The sequence below is a fragment of the Peromyscus californicus genome, unplaced genomic scaffold (assembly GCF_007827085.1).
Source record: "Peromyscus californicus insignis strain IS unplaced genomic scaffold, ASM782708v3 Scaffold_5__1_contigs__length_169319896, whole genome shotgun sequence".
In the NCBI taxonomy this organism is placed as follows: Eukaryota; Metazoa; Chordata; class Mammalia; order Rodentia; family Cricetidae; genus Peromyscus; species Peromyscus californicus.
Genome location: NW_026294573.1, coordinates 83190215 through 83203339, shown reverse-complemented (window position 1 = coordinate 83203339; position 13125 = coordinate 83190215). Strand labels below are relative to the sequence as shown.

Sequence of the window (13125 nt, the reverse complement as noted above, 5' to 3'; positions counted from 1 at the left end):
CTGTGCCATCAGAGACTGACAAGTCTAGTCGGAGCAGTTAAGTCTTCACGACTGAAAACCAAGCAGGAAGTTGGATGTTGTTCCAGGCACATACACTGGCTTTGGGAGTATCTGGTTACTTTCCTGCGTTCACTTAGCCCAGAGGTCAGATGACTTCCTGGGATGAAAGCCAGCTTCCTCTTGCTGTTCCTCCAAGGGCTGGTTGGCGAACGCCTTCTTCTTCCTGTTCTCCTCTTAGTCTTGCAGTTTGTCTCCTTCGATAGGGCAGATACATTCTAGAGGAAAAATAAAAAACAACCGAAAGTGAGAATGCTAAGGTTGCCACTCTCACTTCCTCTCCCCCTTTAGCGCAGAACATCTTTGAATACAGTACTTGCAGAGGGGCACCCACCGGGAGAGAAGAGCCTGGTGCCCCAGGGACTCGGCCCTGCCAACGGTTCCAGTCAGTTCATCATGCTTTCTCGGGGCCTCCGCTGGCTGCAGAACATGCCAGGATGATCCCTCCCTTCTGCCTGGCTGGGACACTGATGATGGCCTTGTTCCTCTCCTGCCTGAGACCAGAAAGCTTGGATCCCTGTGTGGAGGTACGTGTGTCCTGACCAGCTCCTTTTCTGCTAGTCTCCCTTGTTTCTCAAAACCGTCCCCAGCTCAGAGCTTCCTGCTGTGTGCTCTGGTTTGTTTATTTTGCACAAAGGAGTTAAACTAACCGAAAACTTGAGAAGCTGTGGGAACAAAAAGACTCAGTGTCAGCAAGGCAGGAACAGGCAGCCAGTGTGGTGTCTTGCTCCATTGACGACTTCTTCTGAGCCACGACTAGCGACTTGAAATTAGTAAAACTAGTTTAAACGTATTATATTGTTCTGTGACCTGCCTGAGTGACATCAAAGAAGTTACTGAACCTTTCTGATGCCAGTTTTCACATTGTAAAAGAATTCCTGTGCTCACTAGAGGGATTGGAGAAGGCTATCAATATCAGGCCTTTCTGTTGGTACAGCAGGCACACTGCTTTCTGCAGTCATTCCTCCCCTTTCCAACTCAGGTGAAGGTGGCTGTCACTTCTGTCTCAAAGATGCTTAATCTTTGAATGATGGTGGCTCAGTAGGTGTGGTCAGTTACTACCAAGCCTGAAGATCTGAGTTCAGTCCTCAAGCCCCACATGGTGGAAGCAGAGAATCTACTTCTTTAAGATATCCTATGAGTTCCAAGTGTCTGCCTTGGCAGGTGTGAGCATGCATGAAAATGTATACACACACACACACACACACACACACACACACACACATGTTGATAATTAACATTTTTTTAAAATGTAATAATTTTCTGGGAGTTTGGAATTCAGCCACTAATTTTAGAAGATACTGACATGGGAGGGAGGGAAGGAAAAGGAGGGAAGGAGGGTAAGGGAGATGGGGGGAGAGAGACAGAAACAGAGACAGAAACAGAGACAGAGACAGAGAGATAGACAGAGACAACAGACAGACAGAGAGTGATATAAAATATCAGCTAAGACAGTGACTCCCTTCTTGGTGAAATACTGACCAGTGAGCAATCTGATTCATGACTAATTCTTGTTTTCTCCCTGCACAAACCACACAATTCCCTCAGAAGCTCACAATAGAACTGAGAAAACAAGGAAATAATTCAGGGTGAGGCAGGCTCAGAAGCTCAAGACAGGTATAACGAGTTAAAGTCATAGAGTTGACAAGGGAGAAAATATTATAAGTTATAGTAAAGACTAACTCCTTGCTCTCTCTCGGTATCTTGCCTTCTGATTCCTTAGATATGTTGATGGAGATAGTTTCAAATCAGTTTCACACTGAGAAAAAATCCCACTACCCTTGGTGTGTACTGTATTCTGGCAACTCTCAAAGTCAGCCTGTCCTCTCTATAGGCCTGGGTAGCAGTTTCTTTTGCCTTATCTGCAGGGATGATGATTAGCTTCCTAATTTACACTCCTTTTCTATAACCAAAATTGCATCCTTATTTGTTTCCATTGGTCCAGAGGCTTGTATCTATCAAATTACTCCTTTATAACCTTTTAATAACTCTTTAGTGCCACAACGGTGGTTTCATCCTACAGGGTCTTTGCTCTACACACAGTATCCCTCCCCTAGATCAGAGCTGTCTAATGGTAAAATTTTCAGATCCCCTTATTGTAGTTCAAAAATTTCCTAGTGGTCAAAGTGAAAAATTAAAAACAAATGAGTGGAGTTAGTTTTAGTGATATATTTTATATAATCAAATGCAGTGCAACTAATAAGAAGATAATTTATGTTCCATTTTGGTACAGAATGTTAGAAAGTCAGCAGTATTTATGTTTACCACACATTTTGATTTATTCTACACACATGGTTCATGTTCAACAGTTGTGTGTGGCTTATAGCTACAGTACTGAGATATAGGGCTTTGATTTCAGGGTTTCTTTTTTTCCTTTTCACTTTATGTAGATCGCTGTATAAGTATCTCCTTCTCAGGATTTTTTTTTCTTGATTGCCACATGACGATCTCTGCCTTTGGCCTCTCAGTATGTGTTTCCATTGATCATATCACTTCATACTTTCGTCTATTTTTCATTATTTGTCCTTCCTTTTCTGCTGGCTTCATCACTGTTATACCACTGTCTAGATCATAATAAGTCTTCAATTTCTATGTGTGAAGCCAATGAAAGAATGGTTGCTGGCCATTGTCTGAGACCCTTGTGTTCAGACTGTGGCTTCTCATGACTTAAGGCTCTCGTCTGTGCCTGTTGCTAGCCAGTTTATCTGAGTTTGTTCCCACCCTTATTAGCTTATGTTCTTTGCTCCTTATAACACACATTTCTTCCTTTTTCCACATATCCAGATGTGGCTCACCTTTCATGTTCTGGATCTAGAATCAATCTCTATTTCCCCTGAACCAGGTCAGGAGTGTGGGTCTTATTAACTTTCTTTCTCTGTTAGCTGATGTTGTGAGTTCAATGCCAACTGGAATTCTATAGCATTTATTTTTGTACTGCCCAGGGCCCTTAGCAGAAAAAGCCTACCATTTGGCTTATGTGAACCTCTATTCCATCAGTTATAGAACGCTTATCATTCACTCATCCAACAAATGTCAACGGGCATTGACAGGTCACCATGCACCTTTCTGAACCTTGGAGACAATGTAGCAAACAAAATCATCAGAGCACCAAAGCTCATGGTCCAGTTCATCAAATGAACAACGTTTGGAAAATAATTACGTAGGAAACACAAAGTTGCTTCGTGGTCAAAATCTGTGAAGGAAATAAATGAGGGCAAAAGAAGAATTTCTTCCTAACACCTTACTCTATCAGAAGCAATACCTTCAAGGATACTATGATAAGTATCATTTAAACAGACATGCGGAAAGGGGGAACGGACATGTATAAATCCTCTGACTGTATGTGAATTACCCTGTCTTCTTAATTTCTTCATCTTTAAAAGATTTTTTGAAGATTAGCATAAAATACATACCATGTAAGTAAAATGTTGATTTGCAGCAAGGGATTAATAATAGCCAATGATAATTATCGTTAATATTTATCACTTTCATTATAGCAAGTTTTGAAATAAGCTCTGATAACATTTAGTCCTTTGGGAATTCTATTGCTTTTAAATAAGAGAAAACAAAACTCACTGGGTTAAATAAAGCATTTTTCTGGAAGAAATTATATAATTGTGAAATTAGGTGGAAGGTTATGGAACAGAGTTTAGGGTAAATGTGAGAAAATAGATAAAACTAAGTGGGGATTGTTACAGCACAAAGCACTTGGTCTTGATGACTGCTTTCCACCACTGGGATCCATGCACTTTAAGACTGCCTCGCCTTTCTGCACGAAGCTGCTGAAGTCAATAAGCCAAGGCAGAAAATGCAATTGTCAAAAATAGGAGGTAGCTAGGAAAGGTCTGGACATCTTTATTGGTATTCTCCACGTGGCTGCATACAATTAGGATAAGTAATTAGGATGATAGCAATTTTACATAAAACTATGCATTTACAAGATAGATGTTTTTTTACATATAACTAATTAAGTTCATTAAAGATATTATCAAACAAACAAACAAAAACATTGTCTCACTCTCAGCATCCCTTAAGTTCCTATAGTTCTTTGTAGAGAGTTGAGGACTCTTGGGCTTTTTACTCTATCCATGGTAGCATGTCTAATTGTAGTCCTTGTTCAGCTCATGTTCAGGCAGTCATGTTAGTCAGATTTTATGGGTGTAGCTTCTGAAGTTATTAGGAGACACCAGGTCACAGTAAATGTCTTGTTCCCTTGCCTCTTATGATCTTCCTTCCCCCTCCTCTGCAATGATCCCTTAGCCTTAGGTGCAGGAGTGTATTGTAAATGTATCCCTTGGGACTGGGCTCCAGAGTTCTGCATTTTGATTGGCTGTAATATTCTATAAAGGTTTCTGTTTGTTGAGTGGGGAAGAGTCTTGCTAGGGAAGAGCACACCAATTGGTTACCAAATATCAAATGGTCAGCCCTGAAAACATACATGTGAGTAATATTACACAAATGAACGGACATGCTATAGTATTTAGGATTATATTTACATACATGTTCATATCTGTATATTACAAAAACTGATGAAAAAAAGGGGCCAGGGATTTGAAAGAAAGCAAAGAAGAGGAGCTAAGGGGGGACTTGAAGGGAGGAAAGGGAAAAGGGAAATGATGTAATTATAATCTCAAAAATAAATAAATAAAATGATAAGAAAATTACTTTGTACCAAGTGGCACAGAACATCTGTTATGAAACCAAGGACTTAAGACTTGAGAGACCTTTAACACCTGATTTTGTTATTCCACATTTAATCATAATTTTCTTTTAGTAGAAGGTTAACACATTGAGAATTTAGGGGACACTTTTTCCTTCTAAATATATAGAATAAGAAATTTTATAAGCATGAAGTGTTAGATCAATGAATGGGTGCGGAAGGATATGATGTCATACACTGTAATACTCACACTTGTGTGGTAGGGGCAGGTAGATTAGGAGTTCAATGACACTTTTGTCTATATAGCAAATTTAAGTCCAGAATGGGGTAAAGGAGACCCTGTTTCAAACAAAATAAAACAGAATGACTGAATGGATAGATGGATGGACAAGAGAAGATTGACTGATATTCTTGTATAAGAGTTTTAGCACTCTATTATTTATCTTTGGGGAGGAAAAGGAACATATGCAGTTTGAAACAGATATTTGTTGTGTGATCATTCCAGGTAGATCCTAACATTACCTACCAATGCATGGATCAGAATCTCAACAAAATCCCTGACAACATCCCTTCTTCAGTCAAGAACTTAGATTTGAGCTTCAACCCCCTGAAGACCTTAGGAAGCCATAGCTTCTCTAATTTTCCAGAACTTCAGTTGCTGGATTTATCCAGGTAATGAATGACCTTTTACATGCTGCAAAAAGTGAGATAATTATTTTTCTATCATTGCATTCTTGGCCAAGAAAATCTAGCTTATTCTAACTCAACTTCTTTCACTCTTTATTCAGCAAATGTATTACTTGCTGTATATCCTTGGAAGAGCTACTTTTGTTCACCAGGTTTAAGTTTGATGGACAGCTAGAAAAGAATATTTAAGGACAGTTCTAACTTTTACATTAGCTTAAACTATTCCATTAAATATTTATGGACCACATCCTATGTTGTAGGTTTTTACTCCTTTGGGAGGTCCACCACCCAGCTCCCAAGTAAATCACACAAGGAGGCTTATTCTTAATTTTAAATGGGTGGCCTTAGCTTGGCTTAGTTTCTAGCTAGCTTTTCTTAACTTAACTTGGCCTGTCTACCTGTTTGCCTCTGGGTTTTTCTATTTTCTTACTTCTGTAAATTTTACTCTGTTTTAGACAGAAAAAGTAGTGTAGATTAAGAGAGTTAAACAAATGCAGCATAAACAAAGGTAACACACCTTACAACAATATTCACCAATAATCCTATATGTTGTACCCTAAACTGCAGAACAAGAACTTATAGATACATGACTCATACTCCTAACTATTAAGTAGGATTAATATCCTCTTCACTAAGTGAATAAGTTAAAATGTTGTCCCTGTTATTAAACACATACCACAAATCCAACAAATGTTAACCAACTCTGTTGCTGTGGTTTACAACAGTAAGTGAAAAACTATGTGAAAATAAAGGCAACAATCTGTGTTGATTAGAAGAGGGGATGTTTAAATTATGTATGGGAAAGGATTGAGACATGAATAGGTACAGAAATGCCTGAAATATTGAAAGTAGAATAAAGGGTAGAGAATAAGAAAGACACTTAGGAGAAAGATGCCAAGATCCGAGAAAAACATCTGCTATGGGCAAGACATAGTTGCTAAGATTATCTTTTCTGATTCAGCGCATTATACCATTTGTTGGAACACATACAATTTTTAACCAATATTTTAGGTGGGAAGTTGAATCCTGTTTTAGAGATTAAATTTACTCTTTGACAATTTCAGACATCTATGTAGTGCATTCTGTTACTCTTATCCTCACCCACACTTAATTCCTTTGACCCCTGGTAGCCTTGACTCTTCCCAACAGGTCTCCTTCCTATATTCATACCTTTTTGTTTATTTTGTGACTCATGGATTTTAACCTTGTTCTCTGTATTGTCATAGCTTTCAAAGTACCTATTGGAGCCTAGTGGGCTCAACAATTTGATAAACAACTAAAAGCAATGATTGTCTATTCCCTAGAATCTAAAGTTTAACAGGGAGGAAAGGACCCCACAGTTCCCCTCCCTGATCCATGACTTTCTGTTGGTAGGCTTAGTCTTGTGCAGGTAAGCACAGTTCCTGTGTTTACAATAGCTGTGTCATGCCCAAAGATAGCCCTTCTTCTCCCTGTCTTCTGGCTCTCATATTGTTTCTGCTCCCTATTTCTCTATGTTCTCTGACCCTTAGAGCAAGTGCTATAAATGTCTGTTTCAGGGCAGAGCACAGAACCATCTTTCACTCCCAGCATCTAGAACATCTAAGAATATCTGCATTCTTCACTGTTTACTAGAAAGAGGAGTGACCATTGTTAATGGGTATAAATATAATTATTTAGATAGTAGTCTGGTGCCATGCTAATTTTACTAAACCAGAGTAATAACCACCCTCCCTGCCACATGAAACATCAGGGTCATCTATCTCTCTAATCACTATTTTGACCAAGTTAACAATACCAGCCATGGGTAACCTCCTGTGGGATGGGACAAAAATCTAACTCAAGTAAGATTTGTTATCCCTACAAAAGTTATGCCAACATTTCATCATTAGACACATCTTGCCTGGCAGGTTAGTGTTATAATTCATAGGGTTCATAACTGGATAACAACATTAATGACTTTTCTCTCCCAGCAGCCTCTATAGCATCCTCTTAATGAAAACTAGCCATCAGGGAGGGAAGCTTCCAGCTCAACTTCCACTTTACATCAGTGATTTGGAATGATCAGGAGCATCCTTAAAATCGGAAATAGATAAATCGCCTTTTTTTTCCCTGCAATGTTTGTTAAACTACAGAAATATTTCACATGTTTTTATTCTAAAAATCTTTTGATAAAGATAAAGATGGTGGTATTAAAAGTCTACTGCAGAGAAGTCATTACTGTCAAAAAGTTAGCAACTACCCAGTGTATTATACTCTTTACTTGGGTATTAATAGAGTATTACAAAGGGGTAGGGCAAAAACTCTGTGGCACAAAGAAGAATGGAGCCCATTCTTTCTCCGACATTTATAACTGTATGACCTGATGCATGCAACTTTTACCTCAGTCTCAGTTATCACTCATATTAAATGAAAATGATAAATGCCCCTGCATGGTTAAATGTTATTAGGTACTGCATGTAGTAAAATTATTTAGTGAGTTTTATGAGTTTAAAAAATGCTATTATAATTATTTCATTAGATTTTACATTTTAATTTCCCAGGGAGATTTGAAGGGAACTGAGTAAGACAGGGAGGTAGAAAAGAGGTAAACAGAATAACCTCTTCTCAATAAAAAGAGGACATAATTTCTCATCAAAGTCCTGTATAATTGAACATGGGTCTACAGCACACTATAAGAACATTCCTTAAGGGCTTTGAATATGTACTTAGAAAGAATTCAGGTTCTTCTTCCCTTAGCTCATGGGATATTTTGCCTTAGAGCCAGGTAGACAAGTTATTCCCCAGGCCTTTTCAAGGATGTTTAATGTATAGTAACTAGATTGGGCTCCTATGAGTGATTTGTGGTAGACCAAGTAGCCTTTAGAAACATACGTATATTATGAATTTTTCTTCTTTTGTCTAGGAAAACTGAGTTTTGAAGGGTTTGATTGACTTATCTGTAGTAATTTTGAGTAATATTGTTTATCTTGGCAGACTAGAGCATCATCTCATATCTCTGGCTTCCAAGTTTAAAGTTTTTTCACTGTATCACTCCATCTCTCTAAAGTTATGAGCTAGATATTATGAGATAGAAACAGAGAAAGACCTTTTTTGTCCTTATCTGCTATATATGGCAATATATGAATATGATTATGGACTATGAAATCATATAACTGGAAGAAGGAACTTGAGAAAGAATCAAACTGAGCTGCATCATTTAGAAGTGGTATGATGGAAACCCACACAAAATATGGGTTCCAAAGATTATGCATGGAGGTAGGAGAATAGATACATCCAACCATGGATACATGACCTCTTCTTCCAATATTCTTTCTATCATGCCCCTAACTTTTATCAAATTACCAATTAATAACCAAAACACAGACCAGAATGATTTTATTACCTATGAATATCCCAAAGAGAATAAGAAAAGTGAGGGTTAATCTAAAAGATTTGGAAACTACTCATTTGCAAACTGTGTCTGGCATGTATCTGCAGTGAAGTCTATCTTGCATCACTGTATGTTGGCTATTGTTAGCCTGTCTCTATGAATGCTACATATTGCACAACCTAATTTATCTTGGGATAAAATTGATAATATTTCATTAGGCTTAAGATTCTCTACTTTATTTGCAAACCCCTCTCGTCACAAACTCATGTGAGAGCCTCCCTCAGTTCCCTTGTTGCCCTACAGCCACAGACAATGTGTGTTGTGGCTCCTCCCTGTGACATGCCTGCTGCCTACTTTGGCTTTTATGCCTACTGTTTGCCTCACCTTCATTCCTATTTATTATTAAAAATTCCATTTAAATATTTTCAGAGAAGTCTGCTTTCATCCCTTGGAAGAAGGTCAATTCCTTTGATGTGGACATTCATAGCTCTCTTTCCACTTCTTCCACAAAACTTACTCATGTCACCCCTTACTAACATTTACCTGTGATAATGACAGATTTAAAATACCCAGCTGTCATATGTAAGTAACTTTTTGTAAATATTAATGACATCCTTGGCAGTTATGTGTGATTACTCATGTCTTTGGAATTGACTTTCACTAGTCATTTATCATGACTAACAACTAACTACCACCCATATAATCTGTACCCATTAGATGTAAAATCACAGCTATGTGTGGAAAGAAACACCTTAACTTAATCTAAGGCAATTACATATTCTATCAAACAAACAGTTGTTATGTGCCCCAATTATTGATTGTGAATTGATTTCCTTCTGATGGATTTGCTGCCCTGCATAGTTCAGGAAAGTGGGAAAATACCGAATCTGCAGAGCCTCTTGCCTGCTCACACCATTGTCACCTGCCTTGCTTAGTATGTTTGTCTCTATACAATAACATGGCATATCACATCTGTTTTGATGGTGGGGTTGCAGGGATTTTCATGATGTTGCAAAGCTTTATTAAGCAAAAGTACTTAACTGGTATCTCTTTTCCCCATAGGTGTGAAATTGAGACAATTGAAGATGAGGCATATCAGGGATTACAGCTGCTCTCAACCTTGATACTGACAGGAAACCCTATCCAGACTTTATCCCAGGGAAGTTTTTCTGGACTAGAAAATTTACAAAATCTGGTGGCTGTGGAGATAAAACTGGCTTCTCTAGAGATCTTACCTATTGGACACCTTATAACCTTAAAGAAACTTAACGTGGCTCACAATCTTATACATTCTTTCAAGTTACCTGAATATTTTTCCAATCTGACTAACCTAGAACACTTGGACCTTTCTAATAACTATATTCAAACTATTTCCCACAAAGACTTACAGGCTTTACGTGAAAATCCCCAGCTCAATCTCTCTTTAGAGCTTTCCTTGAACCCAATTGACTTTATTCAACCTCGAGCCTTTCAAGGAATTAGGCTCCATGAACTGACTCTAAGAAGTAATTTTAATAGCACAAATGTAATGAAAACTTGCATTCAAAACCTGGGTGGTTTACAAGTCCATAGGTTGATCTTGGGAGAATTTAAAAATGAAAGGAATGTAGAAAGTTTTGACCCCTCTGTCATGGAAGGGCTGTGCAATGTGGTCATTGATGAGTTCCGGTTAACATATGCAAATGAGTTTTCGGGTGATATTACTGATTTCAATTGCTTGGCAAATGTTTCTGCAATGTCTCTGGCAAGCGTGTATTTAAGACACCTAGAAGAAATTCCTAAATATTTCAAATGGGAAACCTTAAAAGTCACTAGATGTGACCTTGAGCAATTTCCACCTCTGAAGCACCCCTTCCTTAAACATTTGACTTTTACTACCAACAAAAGGACTACCAGTTTTAAAGATATGAATCTGCCAAACCTCACATATCTAGATCTCAGTAGAAATGGACTGAGCTTTAGAGGTTGCTGTTCTTATGATGATTTTGGAACAAGCATCCTGAAACACTTAAACCTCAGCTTCAATGGTGTCATCAGTATGAGTACAAACTTCATGGGTTTAGAACAGCTGGAATACCTGGATTTTCAGAATTCCACTTTAAAGAAGGTCACGGAATTCCCAGTGTTCTTATCTCTTGAAAAACTGCTTTATCTTGACATCTCTCATACTAACACCAACATTGACTTCAATGGCATATTTTATGGCTTGACCAGTCTCAACACCTTAAAAATGTCTGGCAATTCTTTCAAAGACAACACTCTTTCAAATGTCTTCACAAATATGACAAACTTGACATCCCTGGATATTTCTAAATGCCAATTACAACAGGTATCTTGGGGGGTGTTTGACACACTCCATAGACTTCAGTTACTAAATATGAATCACAACAAACTACTGATTTTGGATCCATTCCATTATAAACAGCTGCACTCCCTCAAAATCCTTGATTGCAGTTTCAATCACATAGAGACTGTCAAAGGAATACTGCAACATTTTCCAAAGAATCTAACCATCTTAAATCTTTCTAATAATTCTTTTGCTTGTACATGTGAACATCAGAACTTCCTGCAGTGGGTCAAGGACCAGAGACTGTTCTTAGTGAACACTAAACAAATGACATGTGCAACACCTATAGAAATGAAGGACTCCTTGGTGTTGGATTTTAGGAATGCCACCTGTTATATGCACAGGACCATCATCAGTGTGTCGGTGATCAGTGTACTTGTGGTATCCACTATAGCGTTTCTGGTTTACAAATTCTATTTTCACCTGATACTTATTGCTGGCTGTAAAAAGTACAGCAGAGGTGAAAGCACCTATGATGCCTTTGTCATCTACTCCAGCCAGGATGAGGACTGGGTGAGAAATGAGTTGGTAAAGAATTTAGAGGAAGGGGTGCCCCCCTTTCGGCTCTGCCTCCACTACAGAGACTTTATTCCTGGTGTAGCCATCGCTGCCAACATCATCCAGGAAGGCTTCCACAAGAGCCGGAAGGTTATTGTGGTGGTGTCTAGACACTTTATCCAGAGTCGCTGGTGTATCTTTGAATATGAGATTGCTCAGACATGGCAGTTTCTGAGCAGCCACTCTGGCATCATCTTCATTGTCCTGGAGAAAGTGGAGAAGTCCCTGCTGAGGCAACAGGTGGAGTTGTATCGCCTTCTCAGCAGGAACACGTACCTAGAGTGGGAGGACAATGCTCTGGGGAGGCACATCTTCTGGAGAAGGCTTAAAAAAGCTCTGTTGGATGGGAGAGCCTGGAATCCAGAGGAAACAGCAGAGGAAGAAAACAATCAACAAGAAGCAACAACTTCCACCTGAGGAGGATAAAACTATGGGTCCAACACTTCTGTTCACAAGTATTAAATGTTACAGCTCATCAGGGGTTCTGCTGTAGGCAAGGATCCCGTGGTGCACAAGGTACCAAAAGTCTGGTAACCTCATGGACCTTACAGAGCAGAAAGACATAATACTGAGATCAAACTCCATACCTTCCAGGCGTATTCTTTAATGAACTCTGGCAAAGAATCATAATCAAGAATCTCAACTCTTATCATATCAAACTGAAGAAGAGGCTAAGCCTCAGTGTGAGTAGAAAGGAGCATTAGTCTTCCCTTGACCTTTTGAATATAAAATATATCATATACTGTGTTTGAAGTACCTTAAATGAGTTTTGGTAGTTTCAACTGAACAAAATGTTTGCTTACTTTCCCGTTTTTCTACTGAATACAATTAAATTCCACTGGCTCTCTTTGAGTGCCTCTGTTTCAAAATTCATCTTCCATTTTATGACTTTTTTTGTACCTAATTCTTCAGGAAACCTGATTAATACATGCTCACAGACATCCTGGCCAATATTTAGTATGGTGTATTTATTAAATAAAAATTCCTAATATACTTTTTTTATGAATTTAGTTATCATTTTTCATGCCTTGTCTGTATATTCATATCATAAATAAGACTGTTAGAGATATGCTAGGAATGCCCATATTTAACAACAAATTTTCAAGCAAGTGTGTAAAATATACTCTGTCACTTTGCCACTGAGTGTCATTCTTAAATTATTACCTACTAAGTTATGGATGTCAGAGGCAGTGTTAAAAATAATTTGGTTGATAGGGTATTTTTAATGGGGGGAGGGGGGAGCAGAGAGGCATACAGGAACAGAAATCAGATAACTTGATCATTTCTTGTTGATAATTCCAGAACCATAACTGCATTGAAACACAAGATTTGCTGCAATTGATGTTCCTTTTCAGGAAGGATACTGTTTGATGAGCTGGGAGAGCCCTTCAGGGAGTTGTGGAGAACTGAGGTCTTTTCCCTTCATCCTTCCCACTGTTGGACACACTTTGTGAGATGAGGGAA

The 13125-nt window shown here is 38.5% G+C and overlaps 1 protein-coding gene across 1 annotated transcript; it reads left to right on the top strand.

Moving 5' to 3' along the window:
* The first annotated feature begins 254 nt into the window (after positions 1 to 254).
* Positions 255 to 12797, top strand: Tlr4 (toll like receptor 4). The gene is made up of 3 exons (XM_052718191.1): positions 255 to 584; positions 5223 to 5389; positions 9819 to 12797. Exons 1-3 carry the CDS (start codon positions 495 to 497, stop codon positions 12076 to 12078), a joined length of 2517 nt encoding a protein of 838 aa, XP_052574151.1. The 5' UTR covers positions 255 to 494; the 3' UTR covers positions 12079 to 12797.
* Positions 12798 to 13125: the final 328 nt, after the last annotated feature.

Bases quoted from the DNA above. Each gene is read 5' to 3' on its own strand.
- Tlr4 (XM_052718191.1), top strand. From the start codon at position 495: ATGATCCCTCCCTTCTGCCTGGCTGGGACACTGATGATGGCCTTGTTC. The intron at 585-5,222 runs GTACGTGTGTCC...TGATCATTCCAG, and splicing joins GCTTGGATCCCTGTGTGGAG to GTAGATCCTAACATTACCTA. The intron at 5,390-9,818 runs GTAATGAATGAC...TTTTCCCCATAG, and splicing joins CAGTTGCTGGATTTATCCAG to GTGTGAAATTGAGACAATTG.